The sequence below is a fragment of the Rhinoraja longicauda genome, chromosome 1 (genome assembly GCF_053455715.1).
Source record: "Rhinoraja longicauda isolate Sanriku21f chromosome 1, sRhiLon1.1, whole genome shotgun sequence".
Classification (NCBI taxonomy): domain Eukaryota; kingdom Metazoa; phylum Chordata; class Chondrichthyes; order Rajiformes; family Arhynchobatidae; genus Rhinoraja; species Rhinoraja longicauda.
In genome coordinates, this window is record NC_135953.1 from 47,436,738 (window position 1) to 47,460,545 (window position 23,808).

At 43.8% G+C, this 23,808-nt stretch overlaps 1 protein-coding gene across 1 annotated transcript in view; it reads left to right on the forward strand.

Moving 5' to 3' along the window:
• LOC144598275 (sodium channel protein type 4 subunit alpha-like) overlaps window positions 1–23,808 on the forward strand; it is a 131,436-nt gene that overhangs the window by 75,892 nt on the left and 31,736 nt on the right. Inside the window, exons 12-15 of the mRNA XM_078408636.1 lie at window positions 16,317–16,370; window positions 18,519–18,656; window positions 20,279–20,309; window positions 22,432–22,517. Coding sequence (XP_078264762.1) covers window positions 16,317–16,370; window positions 18,519–18,656; window positions 20,279–20,309; window positions 22,432–22,517 — 309 coding nt within the window. The remainder of the gene's footprint in view (window positions 1–16,316; window positions 16,371–18,518; window positions 18,657–20,278; window positions 20,310–22,431; window positions 22,518–23,808) is intronic.

Here is a 23,808-nt window from a genome sequence, read left to right on the forward strand (position 1 = left end):
GGGCAGCACAGTGGCTCGACGGTAGAGTTGCCACCTTACAACGCCAGAGACCCAGGTTCAACCCTATGGGTGCTATCTGTATACAGTGATCCTTGATAACATTACAGATGCTATCTGTAGAGAGTGACCCTTGTGACCATTGTCCCTGTGAATCCTCCTATATTCCAAAGACGTGCAGATTTGTAGGTTAATTGGCTTCTGTAAATTGTTCTTGGTGTGTAAAACAGAACTAGTGTAAGGGTGATCGTTGGTTGGCCTCTGGTAGGTCAATAGGCCTGTTTCTATGCTGTATCTCTAAACTAAACTAAATTAAACTGAACTACAATAGGTAGAGCAAAGGGGGAGATACAGAGTGTAGAATATAGTTCTTAGCATTGTAGCGCAACAGTTCCATTGACAATGTCCAATGTCCACGACAAGGTAGAGGTAAATAGAACGGTACCCTAGCTTAGGGAGGTGCCATTCAGAAACCTGATAACAGAGGGGAAGTCATTATACCTGAGTTTCATGCGAGCTTTCAAGCGTCTGTATCTTTTTCCCCCAATGGCAGTAGGGGGAAAATAATAAGATCATAAGTGACAAGAGCAGAATTAGGCCATTCAGTCCATCAAGTCTACTCTGCTATTCAATCATGGCTGATCTATCTCTCCCTCCCAACACCATTCTCTTGCCTTCTCCCCATAACCTCTGACACCCATACTAATCAATAATCTATCTCTGCCTTAAATATATCCACTGACTTTGCCTCAGTCCTCTGTGGCAAAGAACTCCACAGATTCACCACCCTCTGAAAAGAAATTCCTCCTCATCTCCTTCCTAAAAGGATGTGCTTTAATTCTGAGGCTAAGACCTCTAGTCCTAGACTCTCCCACTGGTGGAAATATCCTCTCCACATCCACTCTATCCAAGCCTTTCACTATTCTATACATTTCCTTGAGGTCCCTTCTCATTCTTCTAAACTCCAGCAAGTACAGGCCCAGTGCCGTCAAACGCTCATCATACATGAATCTACTCATTCCTGGGATCATTCTTGTAAACCTTCTCTAGACCCTCTGCAGAGCCAGCACATCCTTCCTCAGATATGGTGCCCAAAATTGCTCACAATAATCCAAATGCGGCCTGGCCAGCGCCTTGGAGCCTCAGCAGAGAAGCAGGGAATAAGGAATGACACGAGTCTTTAATAATGTTGGCTTCTTTTCCAAGGCAGCATGAAGTAGAGAAGGAGTGATTAGTGGAGAGTCTGGTCTTTTTGCTGGAATGGGCTACATCTTCAACAGTCTGCAATTTCTTGCGGTTTGGGATGGAACTGCTGCCAAACCAAGCAGTGTGGCAACCCGGCTATATGCTTTCTATGGTGCATCTGTGGAAGTTTATAAGAGTCATTACAGATACGCCAAATTTCCTTAGTCTCCAAATGAAGTAGAGGCATTGGTGTTCTTTCTTGGTTGATGCATTATTATGTTGGTCCATGATAGATCGTTGGTAATATGAACTTTGGATAGCAGTAACAGGATCGTTCCGAGTCAGCATGGATTTACGAAGGGGAAATCATGCTTGACTAACTTTCTGGAATTTTTTGAGGATGTAACTAGAAAAATGGACAGGGGAGAGCTGGTGGATGTAGTGTACCTTGACTTTCAGAAAGCCTTCGACAAGGTTCCACATAGGAGATTAGTGGGCAAAATTAGAGCACATGGTATTGGGGGGTAGGGTACTGACATGGATAGAAAATTGGTTGGCAGACAGAAAGCAAAGAGTGGGGATAAATGGGTCCCTTTCAGAATGGCAGGCAGTGACTAGTGGGGTACCGCAAAGCTCGGTGCTGGGACCGCAGTTATTTACAATATACATTAATGACTTGGATGAAGGGATTAAAAGTAACATTAGCAAATTTGCAGATGACACAAAGCTGGGTGGCAGTGTGAACTGTGAGGAAGATGGTATGAGGTTGCAGTGACTGACATCTACTATAAACCCATTGACTCCCACGGCTATCTGGACTACATGTCTTCCCACCCTGTCTCCCGCATCTAAGTCCGGGATGAGGTGTTTCACACTAGGGCATTAGAGATGTCCACATTCATCAGGAAACGGGGCTTCCCCTCTTCCATTATAGATGAGGCTCTCACTAGGGCCTCTTCTACATCCCGCAGCTCCACTCTTGCTCCCCCTCCCCCAATTCGTAACAAGGACAGAATCCCCCTTGTTTTCACCTTCCATCCCATCAGCCAGCGTATCCAACAAATCATCCTCCAACATTACCGTCACCTCCAACGGGGCCCCACTACTGGCCACATCTTCCCATCCTCTCCCCTTTCTGCGTTCTGCAGAGACCATTCCCTCCGTAACTCCCTAGTCCACTCGTCCCTTCCTACCCAAACCACAGGAGATGCAACACCTGTCCCTTTACCTCCCGCTGAACTCCATCCAAGAACCCAAACAGTCTTTCCAGGTGAGACAGAGGTTCACCTGCACCTCCTCCAACCTCATCAGAGTGGTGAAGGTGTGGAATTCTCTGCCTCAGAAGGCAGTGGAGGCCAGTTCGTTGGATGCTTTCAAGAGAGAGCTGGATAGAGCTCTTAAGGATAGCGGAGTGAGGGGGTATGGGGAGAAGGCAGGAACGGGGTACTGATTGAGAGTGATCAGCCATGATCGCATTGAATGGCGGTGCTGGCTCGAAGGGCTGAATGGCCTACTCCTGCACCTATTGTCTATTGTCTATTGTCTATTGTCTATTGTATCTGCTGCTCTAGATGTCAACTTCTTTACATCGGCGAAACCAAACGCAGGCTCGGCGATCGTTTCGCTCAACACCTTCACTCAGTCCGCCTTAACCAACCTGATCTCCCGGTGGCTGAGCACTTCAACTCCCCCTCCCACTCTGACCTTTCTGTCATGGGCCTCCTCCAGTGCCATAGTGAGGCCCACCGGAAATTGGAGGGGGTGCAGGTGAACCTCTGTCTCACCTGGAAAGACTGTTTGGGTTCTTGACAGCACCTCATATTTCGCTTGGGCAGCTTGCAGCCCAGCGGTATGAACATTGACCTCCAACTTTAGATAGTTCCTCTGTCCCTCTCTTTCCCTCCCCCTTCCCAGTTCTCCCTCCTGTCTTCCTGTCTCCACCTATATCCTTCCTTTGTCCCGCCCCCCTGACATCTGTCTGAAGAAGGGTCTTGACCCGAAATGTCACCCATTCCTTCTCTCCTGAGATGCTACCTGACCTGCTGAGTTACTCCAGCATTTTGTAAAATAAATATCATCGATTTGTACCAGCATCTGCTGTTATTTTCTTACACTATGAGGTGGCATGGTGACTTGGACAGTCTGTGTAAGTGGGCAGATGCATGGCAGATGCAGTTTAATGTGGATAAGTGTGAGGTTATCCACTTTGGTGGTAAGAATAGGAAGGCAGATTATTATCTGAATGGTGTCAAGTTAGGAAAAGGGGACGTATAACGAGATCTGGGTGTCCTAGTGCATCAGTCACTGAAAGGAAGCATGCAGGTACAGCAGGCAGTGAAGAAAGCCAATGGCCTTCATATCAAGAGGAGTTGAGTATAGGAGCAAAGAGGTCCTTCTACAGTTGTACAGGGCCCTAGTGACACCGCACCTGGAGTACTGTGTGCAGTTTTGGTCTCCAAATTTGAGGAAGGATATTCTTGCTATTGAGGGCGTGCCGTGTAGGTTTACTAGGTTAATTCCCGGAATAGCGGGACTGTTGTATGTTGAAAGACTGGAGCGACTAGGCTTGTATACACTGGAATTTAGAAGGATGAGAGGGGATCTTATTGAAACATATAAGATTATTAAGGGGTTGGACACGTTAGAGGCAGGAAACGTGTTCCCAATGTTGGGGGAGTCAAGAACCAGGGGCCACAGTTTAAGAATAAGGGGTAGGCCATTTAGAACAGAGAAGAGGAAAAACCTTTTCAGTCAGAGAGTTGTAAATCTGTGGAATTCTCTGCCTCAGAAGGCAGTGGAGGCCAGTTCTCTGAATGCTTTCAAGAGAGAGCTAGATAGAGCTCAAGGGTAGCGGAGTCAGGGGGTATGGGGAGAAGGCAGGAACGGGGTACTGATTGAGAATGATCAGCCATGATCACATTGGAAGGCGGTGATGGCTCGAAGGGCCGAATGGCCTACTCCTGCACCTATTGTCTATTGTCTATTGAACACCAATGAACTCTCAACCATTTCCACTTCCGCACCATTGATACTGATTGGGACATGTACTCACCACATTTCCTGAAGTCAATAACCAGCTCCTTCTTGCTGATTTTATTCAGTTCAGTTTAGTTTATTGTCACTTGTAGAGTGTACAGTGAAAAGCTTTTGTTGCACGCCATCCAGTCAGCAGAAAGACAATACATGATTACAATCAATTCTTTACATTGTAAAGACACATGATAAGGGAATAACCTTTAGTTCAAGGTAAAGCCAGCAAAGTTCGATCAAGGATAGTCCGAGGGTTACCAATGAGGTAGATAGTAGTTCAGCACTGCTCTCTGGTTGTGGAAGGATGATTCAGTTGCGTGCTAACAGCTGGGAAGTAACTGTCCCTGAATCTGGTGGTGTGCGTTTATACTCTTCTATACCTTTTTGCCTGATGGGAGAGGGGAGAAGAGGGAGTGGCCAGGGTGCAACTCATCCTTGATTATGCTGATGGCATTGCCAAGGCAGCGCGAGGTATAAATGAAGTCAATAGAAGGGAAGTTGGTTTGGGTGATGGTCTGGGCTGCATCCACAATTCACTGCAATTTCTTGCAATCTTGGATGGAGCTGATCCCAAACCAAACTGTGATGCAACTGATAAATAAATGCAAATAAAAACTGATAAAATGCTTTCTATGGTGCATGTGTAGAAGTTGGTGAGAGTTGCAGGGGATATGCCAAACTTCCTAAGCCTTCTAAGGAAGTAAAGGTTTTGGTGTGCTTTCTTGGTTGTTGCTTCAATATGGGTAGTCCAGGAGAAGTTGTTGGTGATATTAACTCCTAGGAATTTTAAGTTTTCAACCATCTCAACTTCAGCGCCATCAATGCAAACTAGGGTATGAGTACTACTTTGCTTCCTGAAGTCGATCACTATCAATTTTTTCTTGCTGACTTTGAGAGAAAGGTTGTTGTCTCAACGCCAGGACATAAGGATTGTAATCTCCTTCTGTTTAATCATTATTTGATATCCGCCCCACAATGGTGGTGTCGTCTGCAAATTTGAAAGTTGAATTAGATTTGTACATGGCTGCACAGTCGCGGATGTATAAGGAGTAAAGAAGGGGGCTGGGAACGCATCCTTGTGGAGCCCCCGTGATGAGGATTATCATGGATGATTTGTCCCCTATCCTCACTGATTGGGGTCTGCTGGTCAGGAAGTTGAGCATCCAGTTGTGGAGATGGGTGCTGACACCAAGTCCAGAACAAGGGGCCACAGTTTAAGAATAAGGGGTAGGCCATTTTGAACTGAGATGAGGAAAAGCTTTTTCAGTCAGAGAGTTGTGAATCTGTGGAATTCTCTGCCTCAAAAGGCAGTGGAGGCCAATTCTCTGAATGCATTCAAGAGAGAGCTGGATAGAGCTCTTAAGGATAGCGGAGTCAGGGGGTATGGGGAGAAGGCAGGAACGGGGTACTGATTGAGAATGATCAGCCATGATCACATTGAATGCCGGTGCTGGCTCGAAGGGCCGAATGGCCTCCTCCTGCACCTATTGTCTATTGTCTATTGTCCTGTGAGTTTGGCGATAAGCTTGGATGGTTTAAAGGCAGAGCTGTAGTTTATGAATAGGAGTCTGACGTAGTTGTCTCTCTTATCCGGGTGTTCTAGGGATGAATGTAGGGCTAGGGCAATGGCATCGCCCGTGGACCTATTGCGATGGTAGGCAAACTGCAATGGGTCAAGACCACTGGGTAGACCCGATTTAATGTGTTCCATAAAGCTCCTGTCCCACTTAAGCGATTTTTTAGATGACTACAGGCGACTACACGGTCGCCGGGGTGTCGCCTGTACGGTCGTGAGTAGTCTCCAAAAAGTCGTAGCGTTTTTGTGGTCGCCGCTGGATTTTGAAATGTTAAAAAAATTTAGGCGACTGTTGGTTTGACGCCAATGATCGTAGTTTGACGTCTCCTGACGTAGGTGCTGTCATAGGTTGTCGTCAGGTGACGTAGATTGTCGCCATTGCTGACTTCGGTGAATTCCATTGCCGACTACCTACGTCAACCTACGTCAACCGGCGACATACGTCAACCTATGTCAAAACCGGAGGCCAAAATGACGTGAATTGTCTTCAGTTGTTGCCAACAGGGTCGCAGCTTGTCGTAGCTTGTCGCGGGTAGATGTAAGTTGACTTCAGTTGTCATAGGTTGTCGCATGTGTGCTCGTAGGTTGTCGTAGGCGCGGTCGTAGGTGGACGTCCTAAGTCGCGACCTTTGGGTCGCCGGTTGTCAGTAGCTTGCCGTAGCTTGACGTCGACTGGGTGGTAGGTTGTTGTAGCTTGTCGTAGACATTGACATAGGGGGGATCCAGTCGCCGGTTTTTCGGCGACCTGCTACGTCTATGACAGTTGCCGACAGTCACCTAAAAATTCGTCTAAGTGGGACAGGCCTTTAACTAGCCTCTCAAAACTTTTCATGATAATAGACAATAGACAATAGACTATAGGTGCAGGAGTAGGCCATTTGGCCCTTTGAGCCAGCACCTCCATTCACTCTGAACATGGCTGATCATCCAAAATCAGTACCCCGTTCCTGCCTTCTCCCCATATCCCTTGACTCCGCTACCTTTAAGACCTCTATCTAACTCTCTCTTGAAAGCATCCAGAGAATTGGCCTGCCTTCTGAGGCAGAGAATTCCAGATACACAGCTCTCTGGGTGAAAAAGTTTTTACATCATCTCAGTCCTAAATGGCCAACCCCTATTCTTAATCAGTGGCGCCTGGTTCTGGATTCCCCCCAGCATCGGGAACATGGTTCCTGCCTCAAGCGTGTCCAATCCCTTAATAATCTTATATGTTTCAATGATCCCCTCTAATCCTTCTAAATTCCAGAGTATACAAGCCCAGTCGCTCCAGTCTTTCAACGTACGACAGTCCTGCCATTCCGGGAATTAACCTCGTGAACCTACGCTGTACTCCCTCAATTGCAAGAATGTCCTTCCTCAAATTGAGACCAAAACTGCACACAATACTCCAGGTGTGGTCTCACCAGGGCCCTGTTCAACTGCAGAAGAACCTCTTTGCTCCTAGACTCAACTCCTCTTGTTAGAGGTATGAAGGCCAACATGCCATTAGCTTTCTTCACAGCGTGCTGTATCTGTATGCTTACTTTCATTGACTGATGTTCAAGGACACCCAGATCTCGTTGTACTTCCCCTTTTCTTAACTTGACACCATTCAGATAATCATCTGCCTTCCTGTTTTTGCCACCAAAGTGGATAAACCTCACATTTATCCACATTAAACTGCATCTGCCCACTCACCCAACCTGTCCAAGTCACCCTGCATCCTCATAGCATCCTCCTCACAGTTCACACTGCCACTTAGTTTTGTGTCATCTGCAAATTTGCTAATGTTACTTTTAATCCCTTCATCTAAATCATGAATGTATATTATAAATAGCTGCGGTCCCAGCACCGAGCCTTGCGGTACCCCACTAGTCATTGCCTGCCATTCTGAAAGGGACCCATTAATCCCTACTCTTTGTTTCCTGTCTGCCAACCAATTTTCTATCCATGTCAGTACTCTTACCACCAATACCATGTGCTCTAATTTTGCCCACTAATCTCATATGTAGGACCTTATCAAAGGCTTTCTGAAAGTTCAGGTACACGACATGCACTGGTTGCCCCTTGTTCAATTTCCTAGTTACATCATTAAAAAATACCAGAAGATTAGTCAAGCATGATTTCCCCTTCGTAAATCCATGCTGACTCGGACCGATCCTGTTACTGCTATCCAAATGTGCCACTATTTCATCTGTTATAATTGACTCCAGCATCTTCCCCACCACCGATGTCAGGCTCACTGGTCTATAATTCCCTGTTTTCTCTCTCCCTCCCTCCCTCCCTGGGATGCAGACCATCAGGCCCTGTGGATTTATCAGTCTTCAGTCCCATCAGTCGACCCAACACCATTTCCTGACTAATGTGAATTTCCTTCACCCTAGGTGCTCTGTCCCCTGCTACATCTGGGAGATTGGTTCTGTCTTCACTAAGGAAGACACAAACAAAGTACCTCTTCAACTCGTCTGCCATTTCCTTGAATTCCATAATAAATCCACCTGTTTTTGTCTTCGGGACCCACATTTGTCTGAACTAATTTTTTTCCTCTACACATACCTAAAGAAACTTTTACTATCCTCCTTTATATTCTTGGTTAGCTTACCTTCGTACTTCATCCTTTCTACCTGCATTGCCTTTTTAGTTACCTTCTGTTGATCTTTAAAAGTTTCCCAATCCTCTGGCTTCCTGCTCATCTTTGCTATGTTATACGTCTTCTCTTTTATTTTTACACTGTCCTTGACTTCCATTGTCAGCCACAGTCACCTCTTACTCCCCTTAGAATCTTTCTTCCTTTTTGGAATGAAATGATCCTGCATCTTCTGGATTATTCCCAGAAATATCTGCCTTTGCTGTTCACCATCATCCCTGCGAGGGTCCCTTTCCAGTCAGCTTTGGCCAGTTCCTCTCTCATGCCTCCATAGTCCCTTTTGTTCAACTGCAATACTGACACTTCTGATTTTACCTTCTCCCTCTCAAATTGCAGATTAAAACATCATATTATGATCACTACCTCCTAATGGTTCATTTACCTTGAGTTAATTTATCAAACCTGATTCATTACACAACACTAAATTCAGAATTGCCTTCTCCCTGGTAGGCTCCAGTAAAAGCTCCTTCAGGAATTCATCTCAAAGGCCCTCTACAAACTCCCTTTCTTGGGGTCCAGTACCAACCTGATTTTCCTTGTCTACCTGCATGTTGAAATCTCCCATAACCACCTTTGTTCCATGCCAAATTTAACTCCTGATGTTACTTGTACCCTATATCCAGGCTACTGCTTAGGGGCCTGCAGATAACTCACATTAGGGTCTTTTTACCCTTACAATTTCTCAGTTCTATCCACAAGGACTCTGAATCTATGTCACCCCTTGCAAGGGACTGAATTTCATTCCCTACCGACAGTTATCCCACCCCCTCTGCCCACCTGTCTGTCTTTTGTCGATCGGAAGTGTATCCATGAATATTCAGTTCCCAGCTCTGATCCTCTTGTAGCCATGTCTCTGTAATTACCACAACATCATACTTACCAATTTCTAACTGAGCCTCAAGCTCATCCACTTTATTTCTTATTCTTCACGCATTCATATACAACACTTTAACTTCGATATTCACCTGAAGAATGGTCTCGACCCAAAACGTCACCCATTCCTTCTCTCCCGAGATGCTGCCTAACCTGCTGAGTTACTCCAACATTTTGTGAATAAATCCCCTCTCACACCGGTCACTATTGCCCCTGACCTTTTGTCTTTCTTAACTTTTCCTGTACTCTCTTCCCCTTTAACTCCACCCTTATACTCCCAATTTGTTAACCCCTCCCCCCCGCTATTTAGTTTAAACCCACCCTTGTAGCACTAGCATACCTGCCTGCCAGAATGTTGGTCCCCCTCCAGTTAAGATGTAACCCGTCCCTTTTGTACAGGTCACCCCTACCCCAGAAGAGATCCCAGCGATCTATAAACCTAAATCCCTGTTCCCTGCACCAGCCCCTCAGCCACACATTCATATCCCTGATCTCCCTGTTCCTGCCCTCACCAGCACGAGGTACAGGAAGCAATCCAGAGATAACTACCCTAGTAGTCCTGCTTTTCAGCCTTCTTCCCAACTCTCCGAACTCACGTTGCAAAACCTCCTTCCTCTTCTTCCCGATGTCGTTTGTGCCAAAATGCACAACTACTTCCGGCTGCTCACCTTCCCTCTTGAGGATGTTCTGAAGTCAGTCCGAGACATCTTTGACCCTGGCACCAGGGAGGCAACACACCATCCTCGAGTATCGTCTGCTGCCAAAGAATCTCCTGTCCGTCCCTCTGATAATGGAGTCACCCACCACTATGGCTCTGCCTGACGTCAGTCTCGCTGGTCGAGTCTCATCACTAGGATTGGGGCCACCGACCTGTCCGCCGCTCAGACTGGAAGCGTCGTCTGCCCCTCCAGCTCCCAAGTACCTGTTTGCAAGAGGAACTTCCACCAAGGTCTCTTGCACCCACCTCATCCTCTTTCTTTCCGTCCCTACCCGTTGCACCTCCTGCGCACTTGGAGTGACGACCTGACTGTAGGTCCTGTCCAGGAAACTTTTGTCATCCAGCTGCTGCTCCAGTTCCCTAACTCGGTCATTGAGCTACACCTGGACACATTTCCCGCAGGTGTAGTGGTCAGTGACACTCAACAGAATAAGTTTTGTGTCCAGCCTCACCAAGGTGCTTCACCTAAACAAAGCCACTCTCCCTACAGCAAGGCCTACTTTTATTTGCTGTTCAATTAACTAATTTTACAAATTAGCTAATTTACAAGTTTGCTAATTTAGATTCTGCGGCCAATCACCACACTCATTCCTTCGCCTGCTGCTCCTCTGCCGAACTTGCAGGTATGTGTTGCAGGCTGGCCCCGACAGGTTTTTAAATGACCCGCTCTTGAAAACTTACCAAGGCTTTAACTTCTGCAGCCAATCCCCGCACTCGCTCCTTCACCTGCCGCTCGTCTGCCGACCTTGAGTTGCTGTCGTACAGCATCGGAAACCCGTCTTCAATCTTGATTACAGTTGCTGTCTGTATGGAGTTTGTACATGCCCCTCGTGACTGCATGGGTTTTCTCTGGGTGCTCTGGTTCCCTCCCACACTCCAAAGACATACAGGTTCATTGGCTTCGGTAAGAATTGGAAATTATCTCTAGTGTATAGGATAGTGCTAATGTACGGGGATCACTGGTCAACACAGACTCGGTGGGCCAAAGGGCCTGTTTCCACACTGTATCTCAACTAAAAAACGAAATCATAAAAATTACTCATAGAGTAGTGCAATTTATAGCCCGGTTATATGATAGTGGCTTAAGATAATGTGTTTCTTTCTAACATGAATATGTAATTACTAATAACACTTATTTTGTTCAAGACCCACTTTGAACTTCTTCAAGTGAGTCATGAGCTGTTAGCTGTAAGTTACACTGACAATATTGTGGAAATTACAGGTTCACAAATGTATATTTGAATCTATGAGCTGGATGGGTGACATTTTTAAGCTTAATGAACAGTCAATTTTCATTACATACAATTGTGCAGATCATTTCAAATAATCAATTTTGCCAAAGCCTTTCACAGTCAATGAATAACTATTTTTTAGTGAAGTCACTGTTATTTAAAAATCTGGGTTCACTTACAATCCAGCTGGTGTAAAGCTCAAGCGATGTGATAATTCCCTACTCGAGATTTTCTAACATCATTTGCCAAAGGAAAGGTTTGTTAAATTAATTTGGATTCTTTTTTCATGATTTTGCACATTCTCAACCTCTTCACAACCAATGAATCACAGTTGGTTCATATGCAAACGTGCAGCCAAGGCCCACAGACAGCAAATGGCCACTTAATGTGTTTGATAGTGTGAGAATGGGGCAGGAGAACTTTGAGTTCCTTCTTGGAGCCATTTCTGCTATTTCACTCATTCACCTAAACAGTGAACAATGGAGCTCTCCCTCAATACTGAATGAAAATGTTTAGTTTAATTTAGTTTAAAGATAGAGCATAGAAACAAACCCTTCGGCTAACCGAGTCCAGACTGAGCATCGATCACCGGTAAACTAGTTTAGTTTAGTTTTGAGATACAGCATGGAAACAGGCCTTTCGGCCCACCGAGTCCGCGCCGACCAGCGATCCCCGCACATTAACATAAGCCTACACACACTAGGGACAATTTACACTTAGACCAAGTATACAATCCCAAGCCAATTAACCTACAAGCCTGTACGTCTTTGGAGTGTGGGAGAAAACCGAAGATCTCGGAGAAACCCCACGTGGTCACGGGGAGAACGTACATACTCCGTACAGGCAGCACCCGTCACCAGGATCAAACCCGTGTCTCCGGTGCTGCAAGCACTGTTAGGTAGCAACTCTACCACTGTGCCACCATGCCACCCAAGTTCTAGTCCTTTGCTAGACAATCAGTTGACTTTCAAACTTTTACAGTCTTCATTGGTGAACCTGAGTGTGGCTGGCGAGACCAGTCTTAGCGGCAAATGTGGGGACAATGGAGGCATGGGAGAGATTGTTAATGTTAATGTCATTGAAAAGGCACATTATCACATTGCTAGAAAAAAAAGGAACTGAAGTTGCTGGTTAACAAAAAAAGACAAAGTGCTGGAGTAACAGGGTTCAAGCAGCATCTTTGGAGAACATGGATTAGTGACATTTTGGTCGGGACACATCTTCAGACTGATTGTAGGGGAGGGGAAGAGAACTGGGGGAAAGGACCACTCCGTCCACAATTCCTTGGTTCACTCATCCCTTCCCACCCAAACAAGGGCAGCACTGTGGTGCAGCGGTAGAGTTGCTGCATTAAAGCGCCAGAGGCCTGGGTTCGATCCTAACTACTGGTGCTGGGTGAAGTTTGTATGTTCTGCCTGTGACCACGTGAGTTTTCTCTAGGTGCTCCGGTTTCCTCCCGCACTCCAAAGACGTACAAGTTTGTAGGTTAATTGGCTTCTGTAAATGATAAATTGTTCCCAGTCTGGAGGATAGTGCTAATGTACGGGTATCGCTGGACGGCGCAGACCTGGAGGGGCCGAAGGGCCTGTTTCCGTGCTGCATCTCTAAACTAAACTAAACCACCGATAATAGATGCAAAGTGCTGGAGTAACTCAGCGGGCCAGGCAGTATCTCTGGGGAGATGGAATGGGGGATTATTCAGGTCGAGACCCTTCTTCAGACTTAGAGTCGGGGGAAAGGTTAACGAGAGATATAGACGGTGATGTAGAAGCTATATAGAACAAATGAATGAAAGATATGCAAAAATGATCATAAAGGAATATGGCTATTGGAGGAGGCCATTGTTTATCATTGTTTGTCATCGTTACTTTTTTGCATATCTTTCATTCATTTGTTCTTTATCTCTCTACATCACTGTCTCTAGCTCTCGTTTTCCCTTCCCCCCCCCGACTCTCAGTCTGAAGAAGGGTCTCAACCTGAAATGTCACCCATTCCTTCTCTCCAGAGATGCTGCCGGTCCTGTTGAGTTACTCCGGCACTTTGTGTCTATCTCCAGTTTAAACCAGCATCTACAGTTCCTTCCTAAGCTAAACCACCCCTCCCCAGGTACTTTCCCCTGCAACCACAGGAGATGTAACACCTGTCCCTATACCTCCTCTCACACATCAATCCATGAAGCCCCAGCAGTCCCTCCAGGTGAGACAGAGATTCACGCGCACCTTCTCTAACCTCATCAACTGCATATGGTGTTCCCGATGTCCGCCTCTTTTACATCGGTGAGACCAAGTGTAGAGATGGCAAGTATTTTGTCAAGCTCGTGCCTGCTGCACCAAGGCCTGGTGGATCTCTCGGTTGTTAACCATTTTAAATCCCCTTTCCATTCCCATACTGACTATTCTATCCTGTGCCTCCTCCATTTTTAGACTGAGGCCACACACAAACAGAAGAAACTGTACCTCATATTCCATTTAGGTAGCTTGCAACCCCACAGTATGATCATTGAATTCTGCAATTTTAGATAACGACTCTACAAACGTTCCCCTGCCCCATCATCCCAACCCCCCCCCCCCCCCCATCTTCCACCCCCTCCCCCCCCCCCCCCCATCTTCCACCCCCTCCCCCCCCCCCCATTACCTGTGCACCACCTGGACTCACACACATTTCTCCCCTCCCCATCCCCTTCCACCTATATTCTTTCCTCTGGCTTCACAGTTTGCAACACTCCTATCCATTCGTCTTCTTTTGTCTTTTCATCTCTGGCCTATGTCCAGCCTCCTGCCTATCAAACACTCCCCTCACCTGTATCCACCTATCACTTGCCAGGCTTTATCCTGCCCCTCCTGTCTTTCAGCTTTTTTTCCCCTCCCCTCACCACAATTAGACTGAAGAGGGGTCCCGACTCAAACCATTAACTATCCAATTCCCCAGAGATGCTGCCTGGCCTGCTGAGTATCATATCATATCATATCATATATATACAGCGCGGAAACAGGCCTTTTCGACCCACCAAGTCCGCGCCGCCCAGCGATCCCCGTACATTAACACTATCCTACACCCACTAGGGACAAATTTTTTTTTTAACATTTTTTACCCAGTCAATTAACCTACATACCTGTACGTCTTTGGAGTAACTCCAGCACTTTGTGTCTTTTTTTTGTCAAGTTGCTGTTTGTTGGAATTGATTGCTATATTTTCTACTGTGCAATGGTGAAATACGCTTTGCTGACTGTGAAGCATTTTCATAAGTTCATAAGTCATAGGAGCAGAATTAGGCCATTCGGCTCATCAAATTTACTCCACCATTGAATTCTAGCTGGTCTATCTTTCCCTCTCAACCCCATTCCCCTGCCTCCTGACACCCAGGATTGCACAGTTTTTCTCAGTGTTTTGGTTGAAAGTACTGAAGCCTTGGATTCTCGTTTTTTTGAAGCAAAACAACAAAACTAAAAATTAGTTCCATTACCTGAAAACAATACTGCAACATCTTATTTAGAAATAACTTGCCCATATGATAAATGTGTGCCTTTGGATATAACACAATCAGGGAATTAGGAAACACTATTTGTATTGTTGGCATAACGCAATTTTGATCAGGAACTAGAGAATCATTTAAGACTTACTTTGAAAATTGGGAAACAGAAAACAAGCAGTTTTGGGGAAAAAAAGATTTCCATGTAACCTCCACACACGGTCGTCTCTGAAGAATGCAGCTGCTTCTTTCACCATGCAAGGCCATTGAAACTGACTCGCGATCGCTTCTATTCACCCTTGTACAATATTACTCTATTAAACAATGTAACGTACAGCCTTTTGCTAACACTAACAAAAATACACGCAGTTATTTTTAAAAACTTTTATTTTTAAAAATCCCTCAGGGGGAAAAAAAATTGTTATGGCATGTCTGAAACTCCTGTAGCCGTGAACCCACTTTTCCTTATTTTTATAACATGATTTTCAAGAGCACACGGTTTCTTAGGAATGCAACTATAGCGTTATTGCAGAACTACATGTATTAAAATCTATTTCGACTACTTTAAAAGTCTTTGATTTTCGAAAACATTCAGAAATAATTGAACACAAAAGGCCAACAGAAAGAGCCTTGGGTTCCACCAGCCAATCACTGCCAAATATACTCAATGCTGAAGTAATGCTGGAGGGCAGCAGGGTGGTGCAGTGGTGGAGTTGCAGCCTTACAGTGCCGGAGACCTGGGTTCGATCCTGACTACAGGTGCTGTCTGTACGGAGTTTGTACATTCTCCCTGTGACCTGCGTGAGTTTTCTCCGAGATTGTTGGTTTCCTCCTACACTCCAAAGACGTACAGGCTTGTAGGTTTATTGGGTTGGTAGAAATGTAAATTGTCCCTAAGTGTAGGATAATGTTAAGGTGCGGGGATCGCTGGTCGGCGTAGATTCGATGGGCTAAAGGACCTGTTTCTGCACTGCATCTCTAAACTAAACTGAACATCTCTAGAGAACATGGATAGGTGACCCTTCTTCAGAGTCCTGATCCAAAAAGTCACCTATCCATGCTCTCCAGAGTTGCTGCATGACCCATTGAGTTACTCCACTATTTTCATGTTCATAGGAGCAGTATTAGGCTATTTGGCCCATCAAATCTACTCCGCCATTCAATCATGGCTGATCTATCTTTCCCTCTTAACCCCGTTCTCCTGCCTTCTCCCCATTACCCCTGACACCCGTACTAATCAAGAATTGTGTTTCAATAATTATTTTGAGTCTTTGCATGGTATAAACCAACATCTGCAGTTCCTTTTTGTTACATTTAGTGCAATCACTGCTTGTGGACAGCCACTCCATTTTGAGCGATGGTCACGGCAGCAAGGCTGCAAGTGCATAGGGACCTGCAGGCTGCAGAAGATTAGTGTGGCCGCAGGTACCATATGGCAATGAAAACAAGGCAAGAGCCACGTCCAGAATGATCTTGGCCATTATTTCTGTTTGGGATGCTTCATCAGAAAAAATACGACAATTTAGTTCTACGATAATGATCAACTTCAATTATAATTTTGGCATACTTACTTAGATGTTAATCTTTTTTTGTTGCTTTTATATCTGCAGGCAACATTCGAGGGTTGGTTAGAAATTATGGCAAATGCTGCTGATACTCGTGGGGTAGGTTTTCTTATTTTTCTTTGGAACAGTTCGTTTATGAAGAAAGCTCATTTAAAAAAATTCAGTGATCTTTGTAATATAGATTTCTCTTTTTATCATATTAGTATCATGATAATGTTTTCATGCCATCTTATAGTAAAATAAATTCATAATTGATTGAATCTCCAGTCAAATTTTGAATCTCCAGTCAAATCATCCAATTTCCTTGTGATTGTAATGAAATCTAGGCACGCCACAGTTAGTAGAGGAGGAGTGAATCTCTGACAAAACAAGGCTAGATGGTTCAATGGATGAAGTACTAGGTTAGTACTACATTTGGACATGATCTGGCCAGCACGATGGGGCAGCGGTAGACCAGGGTTCAATCCTGGGACAGACCTAGCAGGGTCGGCAGTACAATCGCATTCAGGTGGGAAGAATTGGCTCCAGAGTCCTCAACATTAAATCCAGATTCCATAATGTTTCATGACATCAGTTCAAACATGTTAAAGGAAGGATTACTGCCTATCAACTCCCCACTACTTTCTCTCACATCTAAGATACCAACCCTTCTGTTTGAACCCTTTAGCCCATATTCCTCTGAACTTGTCCTATCCATTGGCTGTACCTGTCTAATTGTTTCTTAATCGTTACGATAGTACCAGCCTCAACTACCTCCTCTGGCAGCTTGTTCCATACACCCATCACCCTTTGTATGATAAAGTTACCCCTGAGATTCCTATTAAATCTGCCCCCTTCACCTTAAACCTACGTCCTCAGAGCTGAGGATCCTCTGGGCAGGATCATCTCCCTGAAAAATGACGCCCATCATATCCAACCACGACATATAGCTTTCATAAGTTCATAAGTCATAGGAGTAGAATTAGGCCATTTGGCCCATCGAGTCTACTCCACCATTCAATCATGGCTGATCTATCTATTCCTCTCAACCCCATCCTCCTGCCTTCTCCACATAACCCCTGACACCCATACTAATCAAGGACTTGTCAATCTCCGCCTTAAAATTACCCAATGACTTGTCCTCCACAACCGTCTGTGGCAACAAATTGCACAGATTCACCATCCTCTGGCTAAAGAAATTGTTCCGCATCTCCTTTGTCAGCTACCAGTAAAAATAATTGTCCAGGTGGCCCAGAGAAAGCCACTTGTTGAACCATTGAGAAAGCAAGAAATTAATTTACAGGCTACTGGCTCGAGCTGTCAATTAGACTCATGTACTGTCTGTGACAAAGAGAAAAAATCAGCGGCCAATTCATCACATCTCCATCAGCCTCATGTCAGATGACAGCAAGCTATGAGTTACGCAAGGCCCATTGAGACGGTCCACTGAGACCAATGAAATGGATTTATGGGTCTTAGGAAAAATATTGATAAAAAATGTTAATAATAACCAGCACTTCAAAGACCCATTAATATCTCGTATTTGAGGAAAGCAGGCAATGGCATTGGCAAGCAATCAGACGTCCTTTATTAGCAGTGATGAATGCATTCTTCTGATTTCAATCAGGAACAGCCTGTATTATTGAACATTCTGCAAAGATCTGTAAAAACCCACAACTACTCACGGGGAAGAGGGTGAAAACCATTGGCGGAGTATTTTGCCAGCAGTGGTAATCTGCAGATCTACCACTGATCTGTAGACCTACCACACTCCTCCTTTTTCGGTCGTATATCATATTTGGTCCCTAATTTGAGGAACCGTCGGTGTAATTTATTGATTAATTTAGTATTTACTTGTGTTGCATTTATATTTAAAGGTTTCATTTGGTTGCAATGCTGATCATGTAAACTAATTAATTAATTGATATATACCAATGCTGCTTCTGCAGAAAGTAATAATTGAGGAAATTAGCATAGTTTGTCATTATAGATGAAATAAGTGGCACAAAGAAAAATACATCACCACAAGAAATACAGGTGGCAGAAAAAGTGATGGACACAAGACCCTATTATTTTTAAAAAGTAATTGGATGTGCACTTCAAGAAATGTAGCTACAGGGATATGGATCTGAAACTGGGAGATCAGATTAGGCTGGAGATTCCATTTTTGACCATAATGTGTTGAATAGACTCCTGATGCTGAATGAAATATACATTTTAATGTTTCTGTTGGACAATGAATAATAGCATTTGTAATATCTTCTGCAGATTGACCTTCAACCAGAAATGGGTGCAAATCCATATTGCCTCTTCTACTTTGTAGCTTTTATTGTCATTGGAACATTTTTCACTCTAAATCTTTTCATTGGTATAATTATTGATAATTTCAACACCATGCATAAAAGGGTGAGTACTACAAGTATATTTTAATTTTCTTCTATGCAGACTAATAATTGTTATTTTATTTATACATAAATATTGATTATCAAATTTCCACTTACTGTGGTATCTGCAAACATCTACTGTATATAATGGTTGCTGTTCTCATTTAATGTTCTACTGTATCTCTTTCTGCATTATCTTCACCAAATCTAAAAAGTACTCGAAAGTGCACTTGAAGAGCTGTGATAGACTTTCCTCAATATTAAAGGCTAGCATTTATTTCAAGAGGGCTAGAATACAAAAACAGGGATGTAATGCTGAGTCAGCAATTTTGGGCACCATATCTGAGGAAAGATGGGCTGGCTCTGGAGAGGGTCTAGAGGAGGTTTACAAGATTGATCCCAGGAATGAGTGGGTTAACATATGAAGAGTGTTTGACTGCATTGGGCCTTTACTCGCTGGAGTTTCGAAGAATGACGGGGCACCTCATTGAAACGTACCGAGTAGTGAAAGGCTTGGCCATATTGGATATGGGGAGGATGCCTCCACTCATGGGAGAGTCGAGGGCTAGAGGACATTCCTTTAGGAAGGAGATGAGGAGGAATTTCTTTAGTCAGAGGGTGGTGAATCTGTGGAATTCTTTGCATCAAAAGGCTGTGAAAGCTGTCAATGGATATTTTGAAGGCAGAGATAGATAGATTCTTGATTAGTACAGGTGTCAGAGGTTACGGGGAGAAGGCAGGGGAATGGGGTTAGGAGGAAGAGATAGATCAGCCATGATTAAATGGAGGAGTAGACTTGATGGGCTGAATGGCCTAATTATGCTCTTTTCACTTGTGATCTTATGGCATGAACTTCAGAAGGTTTCTTGCAAAGACCTTTAGCCTCAAAATTCCATTACTCAAACTGCTTTGCAAAGAGTAGATAGGCCTTGTTACACTTTTCACATAGAAGGTGGTGGTTGCATGGGATGAGCTGCCAGAGAAGGTAGTTGAGGGACTAGTGCAGATGGGTCTAGTGCAGATGGGCCATCTTGATCAGCATGGGCAGGTTAGGCCGAGGGCCTGTTTCTGTGCTGTTTGACCCGATGATTCTATTATGCATCTAATTCTTTCCTCACCAATTTTCCACCAAAGGGGATAGTGGAGAATGCAAAATAAATATTTTGGGACCATATTATCATGGAACTATCAGGGGTGGCACAGTGGCACAGCAGAGGTAGAGCTGCTGCCTTACAGTGCCAGAGGCCCGTATTCGATCCTGTCTGTGGGTGCTTGTCTGTACAGAGTTTGTACGTTCTTCCTGTGTCCATGTGGGCTTTCTCCACATGCTCCACTTTCCTTCCACACTCCAAAGACATGCAGGTTCATAGGTTATTTATCTTCTGTAAATTGTCCCTAATCTGCAAGATAGAACTAGTTGTGTGGGGATGGCTGGTCTGAACGGACGGAACTGAACAAGCTGTTTGCATGCTCTATCGCTGAAGCTAACACTAAAATATAGTGGTGAGGTGAAGACTATGGAAGGTCTGGAAAGTAGATCTACCTGTGGAGACAGTCGAGTGGGAAGCCTAGTCAGAAATGGAGATAATTATGGGCAGTGGAGATGTTGCAGGATGAACAAGTGTTGTGGAATACTTGTCCCAGCAAAAACGCAAAAATCAAGGGAAGGAAATCTGCCTATTTATATGTTCTGGACTGTCTGTGACTCCAGACAAATCAATATGGTCAGCTCTGAAATGGCTTTGCAAGCCTTACCATTCAAAAGTAATCAGGGATGAGCAATAATTGTTGATCTTGCCAACAGCACCGATAAGCAAATTGATTAATTAATTAGGACGATAAATAAATTAATTAATAAGGATAATGAATAAATAAATATCGTGATAAATAGATAAATAAATAGATAGATAAATAATAGATTGATAAATAAATCAATATAGAGATAAATACATAAATAAGCAGGTAAATAAATAGATAGACAGACAGACAGACAGACAGACAGACAGACAGACAGACAGACAGACAGACAGACAGACAGACAGACAGACAGACAGACAGACAGACAGATAGATAGATAGATAGATAGATAGATAGATAGATAGATAGATAGATAGATAGATAGATAGATAGATAGATAGATAGATAGATAAATAAATGGATCAAATAGATAAATAAATAAATAGATAAATAGATGGATAAATAGATAAATAAATAATTTGGTAGATACATGTAAATAAATAAATGAATAGATAAATAAATAAAGATAAATAAGCATAAAGATACATTTCTGGGCCATTAAGGTTTTTAAGGGGAAAGGAAATGGGAGGCAGCGTGAAACATTGAAAAGCAGGAGTAATGTACCAATTCTGGCCTCTGCTTTGAAGAAATAATTTGAAAGCTCTAGAACAGAGACGATTTAATAAAAAGATGTATGTGATATGAATTATGTGGGTGGACTGGAGAAGCTGGAACTCTCATCCCTTGAGCAGGCACTGTGATGAGATGAATTGGCAGAAGTAGTTGAAATAATGAAGAGTTAGACAAAGTAAAGAAGAATGAATTATTTCCACTGGCAGAAGAGTTAAGCCGCCTGATAGAAGTATATAAAATTTGTGGGGCATAGTAGGGTGGACAGAGTCTATTTCCCAGGATGGGAATATAAAATACTAAAGGATGTAGCTTAGTGAGGGGCCAAATTGTAAAGGAGATGTGCAGAGTACGTTTTTACACAGAGGGTGGTGAGTACCTTGTGGCATAAAAAGGGGCTTTTGGATAGGCACATGGATATGCATGAAATGGAGGGATATGGATTATTTGCAGGCAGATAAGCATTGGTTTTGGCTTTATGTTCAGCACACACATTGTGAGCTGTAGGACCCTTTCCTTTGCTGTACTGTTCTATGTTCTTAACTTGATGCATTTTATTTGTGAAAAGAGGTATGATTCATGGTTAAATTAAGTTTGAAAAGTACTGGGCCTGGCCCCAAAGTCCACATTCCAGCTGGAAATTAAAATGTGCCATAAGAAGGCCCTTACAAGATCCAGTACAGTTAACCCTTTATATGCTCTGCTCATTGCAGTTCTTGCCAAGGCAATTAACTCTGCCAGTTTTTGTTGGCCATCAGGAGACCCGGCGTTTAGCACATCCACAGGCATGAAAATGGCATGCCCCCTCCCTTAATCCTTGCAAAAACACTTCCAAGAAAATCAAACAGGGATTTAAATAGGCGGGAATCTGGCAGAACTGAATGTCTACTGTCCCGTTCGCATCCCAAGTCAAATGAAAATTATCTCCATCATTCATGCCCAAGCCAGATCTCACCATGCGTGATGCATGCTAATTATTTTATGAGCACAATTGTACACTGAGCTAAAAACAAAGTTTATTAGAATCAGATTATGTAGTCAAACTTATTTGTTTATTTTTTATTGAACCTGATCTTTAGCTGCTGCAATTAAATTTAATGTTATTTAGTCGAGACTCATAGACCGCATTGTTTGTTTATTTATGTTGAAGTTGGGAATGGGGTTGAATGAGGGGTTGTCATATATAATTCAGTAATTGAAAACAGGCAGATATTTCTTTGTCATTGATATTCTCAGAGGGAGTACTGTTAAGTCAAAGAAAACACAACAGAAATTGTAAGTCTCACTAAAACAGACAACACTTTGTTAAAATGCTGTAATCACAGCTAAAATCTGTGCTGCAATAAGTAAAGATGTTGTCTTAGTTTATGCATTTCTGAATTTCCCTTTGCTTTTGATGCAGTCACGGAAAGAAGGGGCTTTAGTTACAGTTCTCACAGAAGATCAAAGAAGATTTTATGGCACTCTTAAACGTCTATCTAAGACAAAACCAGTTAAGAAAATTCCAACTCCCAAGGTATGCTTTCTTAATAAGAATTTACATAATTAAGAGGAGTCCAAAATATATTTGTATTATGAACACAATTAACAGCTACAATATAGTCATGGATTTACTGTATTATTACAATAAAACAGTTGCAGTTTGATGATTTGATACTACTGAGGTTTCTGGGTCCTTCATCTGTGCACATTCTTTCCCTGGTGAACTTTGATGTGCAGCAGGGGACTGCTAGGCCAAACGCCAACCTTGGGGAGGGTTAAGGAAGAGTGACAATGTCCCAGGCTGATTCAATGCAACCCAGAGAGACAGTTCAGCTCCCCTCTAACACAAACCTGCTTGCAGCTGGCTCTTATCCAACTGAGCCAGTGACATGCAAACAGCAATCGCTGCATCCAATCTCATGTATATTACACGGCCAAGATTTGTATTTCAGTGGGTCAACCGATTCAGGTGGGTGCTCCAAACACCCAGGGGTTGATCTGAGTTTTTACAGGTTATGGAAGCTCAAGACTGGAAAGTCAAATCCTTCCCTGTTACTTTAGATATCCTTCCACGCAGATTCTTCTGTCTGACTCATGGGCAATTTCCTCCACTTAGTTATTGAGAACCATATGCACAATTACTCAGAAACAATGGAATGTGTGAAAAAAAATGACCTACCTGAAGCCCTTCCAATTCCCCCAAAAATATATTTTATGACATAGAGTCGTGGAGTCATACAGCACCAAAACAGTCCCTTCGGCCCGACTTGCCCATACCAACCAAGATGCTTCTACTGCACTAGACTTACCACCCCGTCTTTGTCCCATATCCCTCTAAACCTTTCCCATCGATGTACCTCTCCAAAAGTCTTTAAAATGCTGTTATAGTATCTGCCTCAACTACCTCCTCTGGCAGCTCATTCCATACACCCACCACCCTCTGTGTGAAAACTGTGTCCCTCAGATTCCTATCCAGTCTCACCTTACACCTACTGTATGTCCACTGGTTCTTGATTCCCCTACTCTGGGTAAAAGACTCTATGCATTCCCTTCCCCTCCTCCTTCCCAGATCTCCCTCTATCTTCCTGTCTCCACCTATATCCTTCCTTTGTCCCACCCCCGACATCAGTCTGAAGAAGGGTCTCGACCCGAAACGTCACCCATTCCTTCTCTCCCGAGATGCTGCCTGACCTGCTGAGTTACTCCAGCATTTTGTGAATAAATCGATTTGTACCAGCATCTGCAGTTATTTTCTTATACTATGCATTCACCCTATCTATTCCCCTCATGATCTTATACACCTCCGTAAGATCACCCCTCAGGTT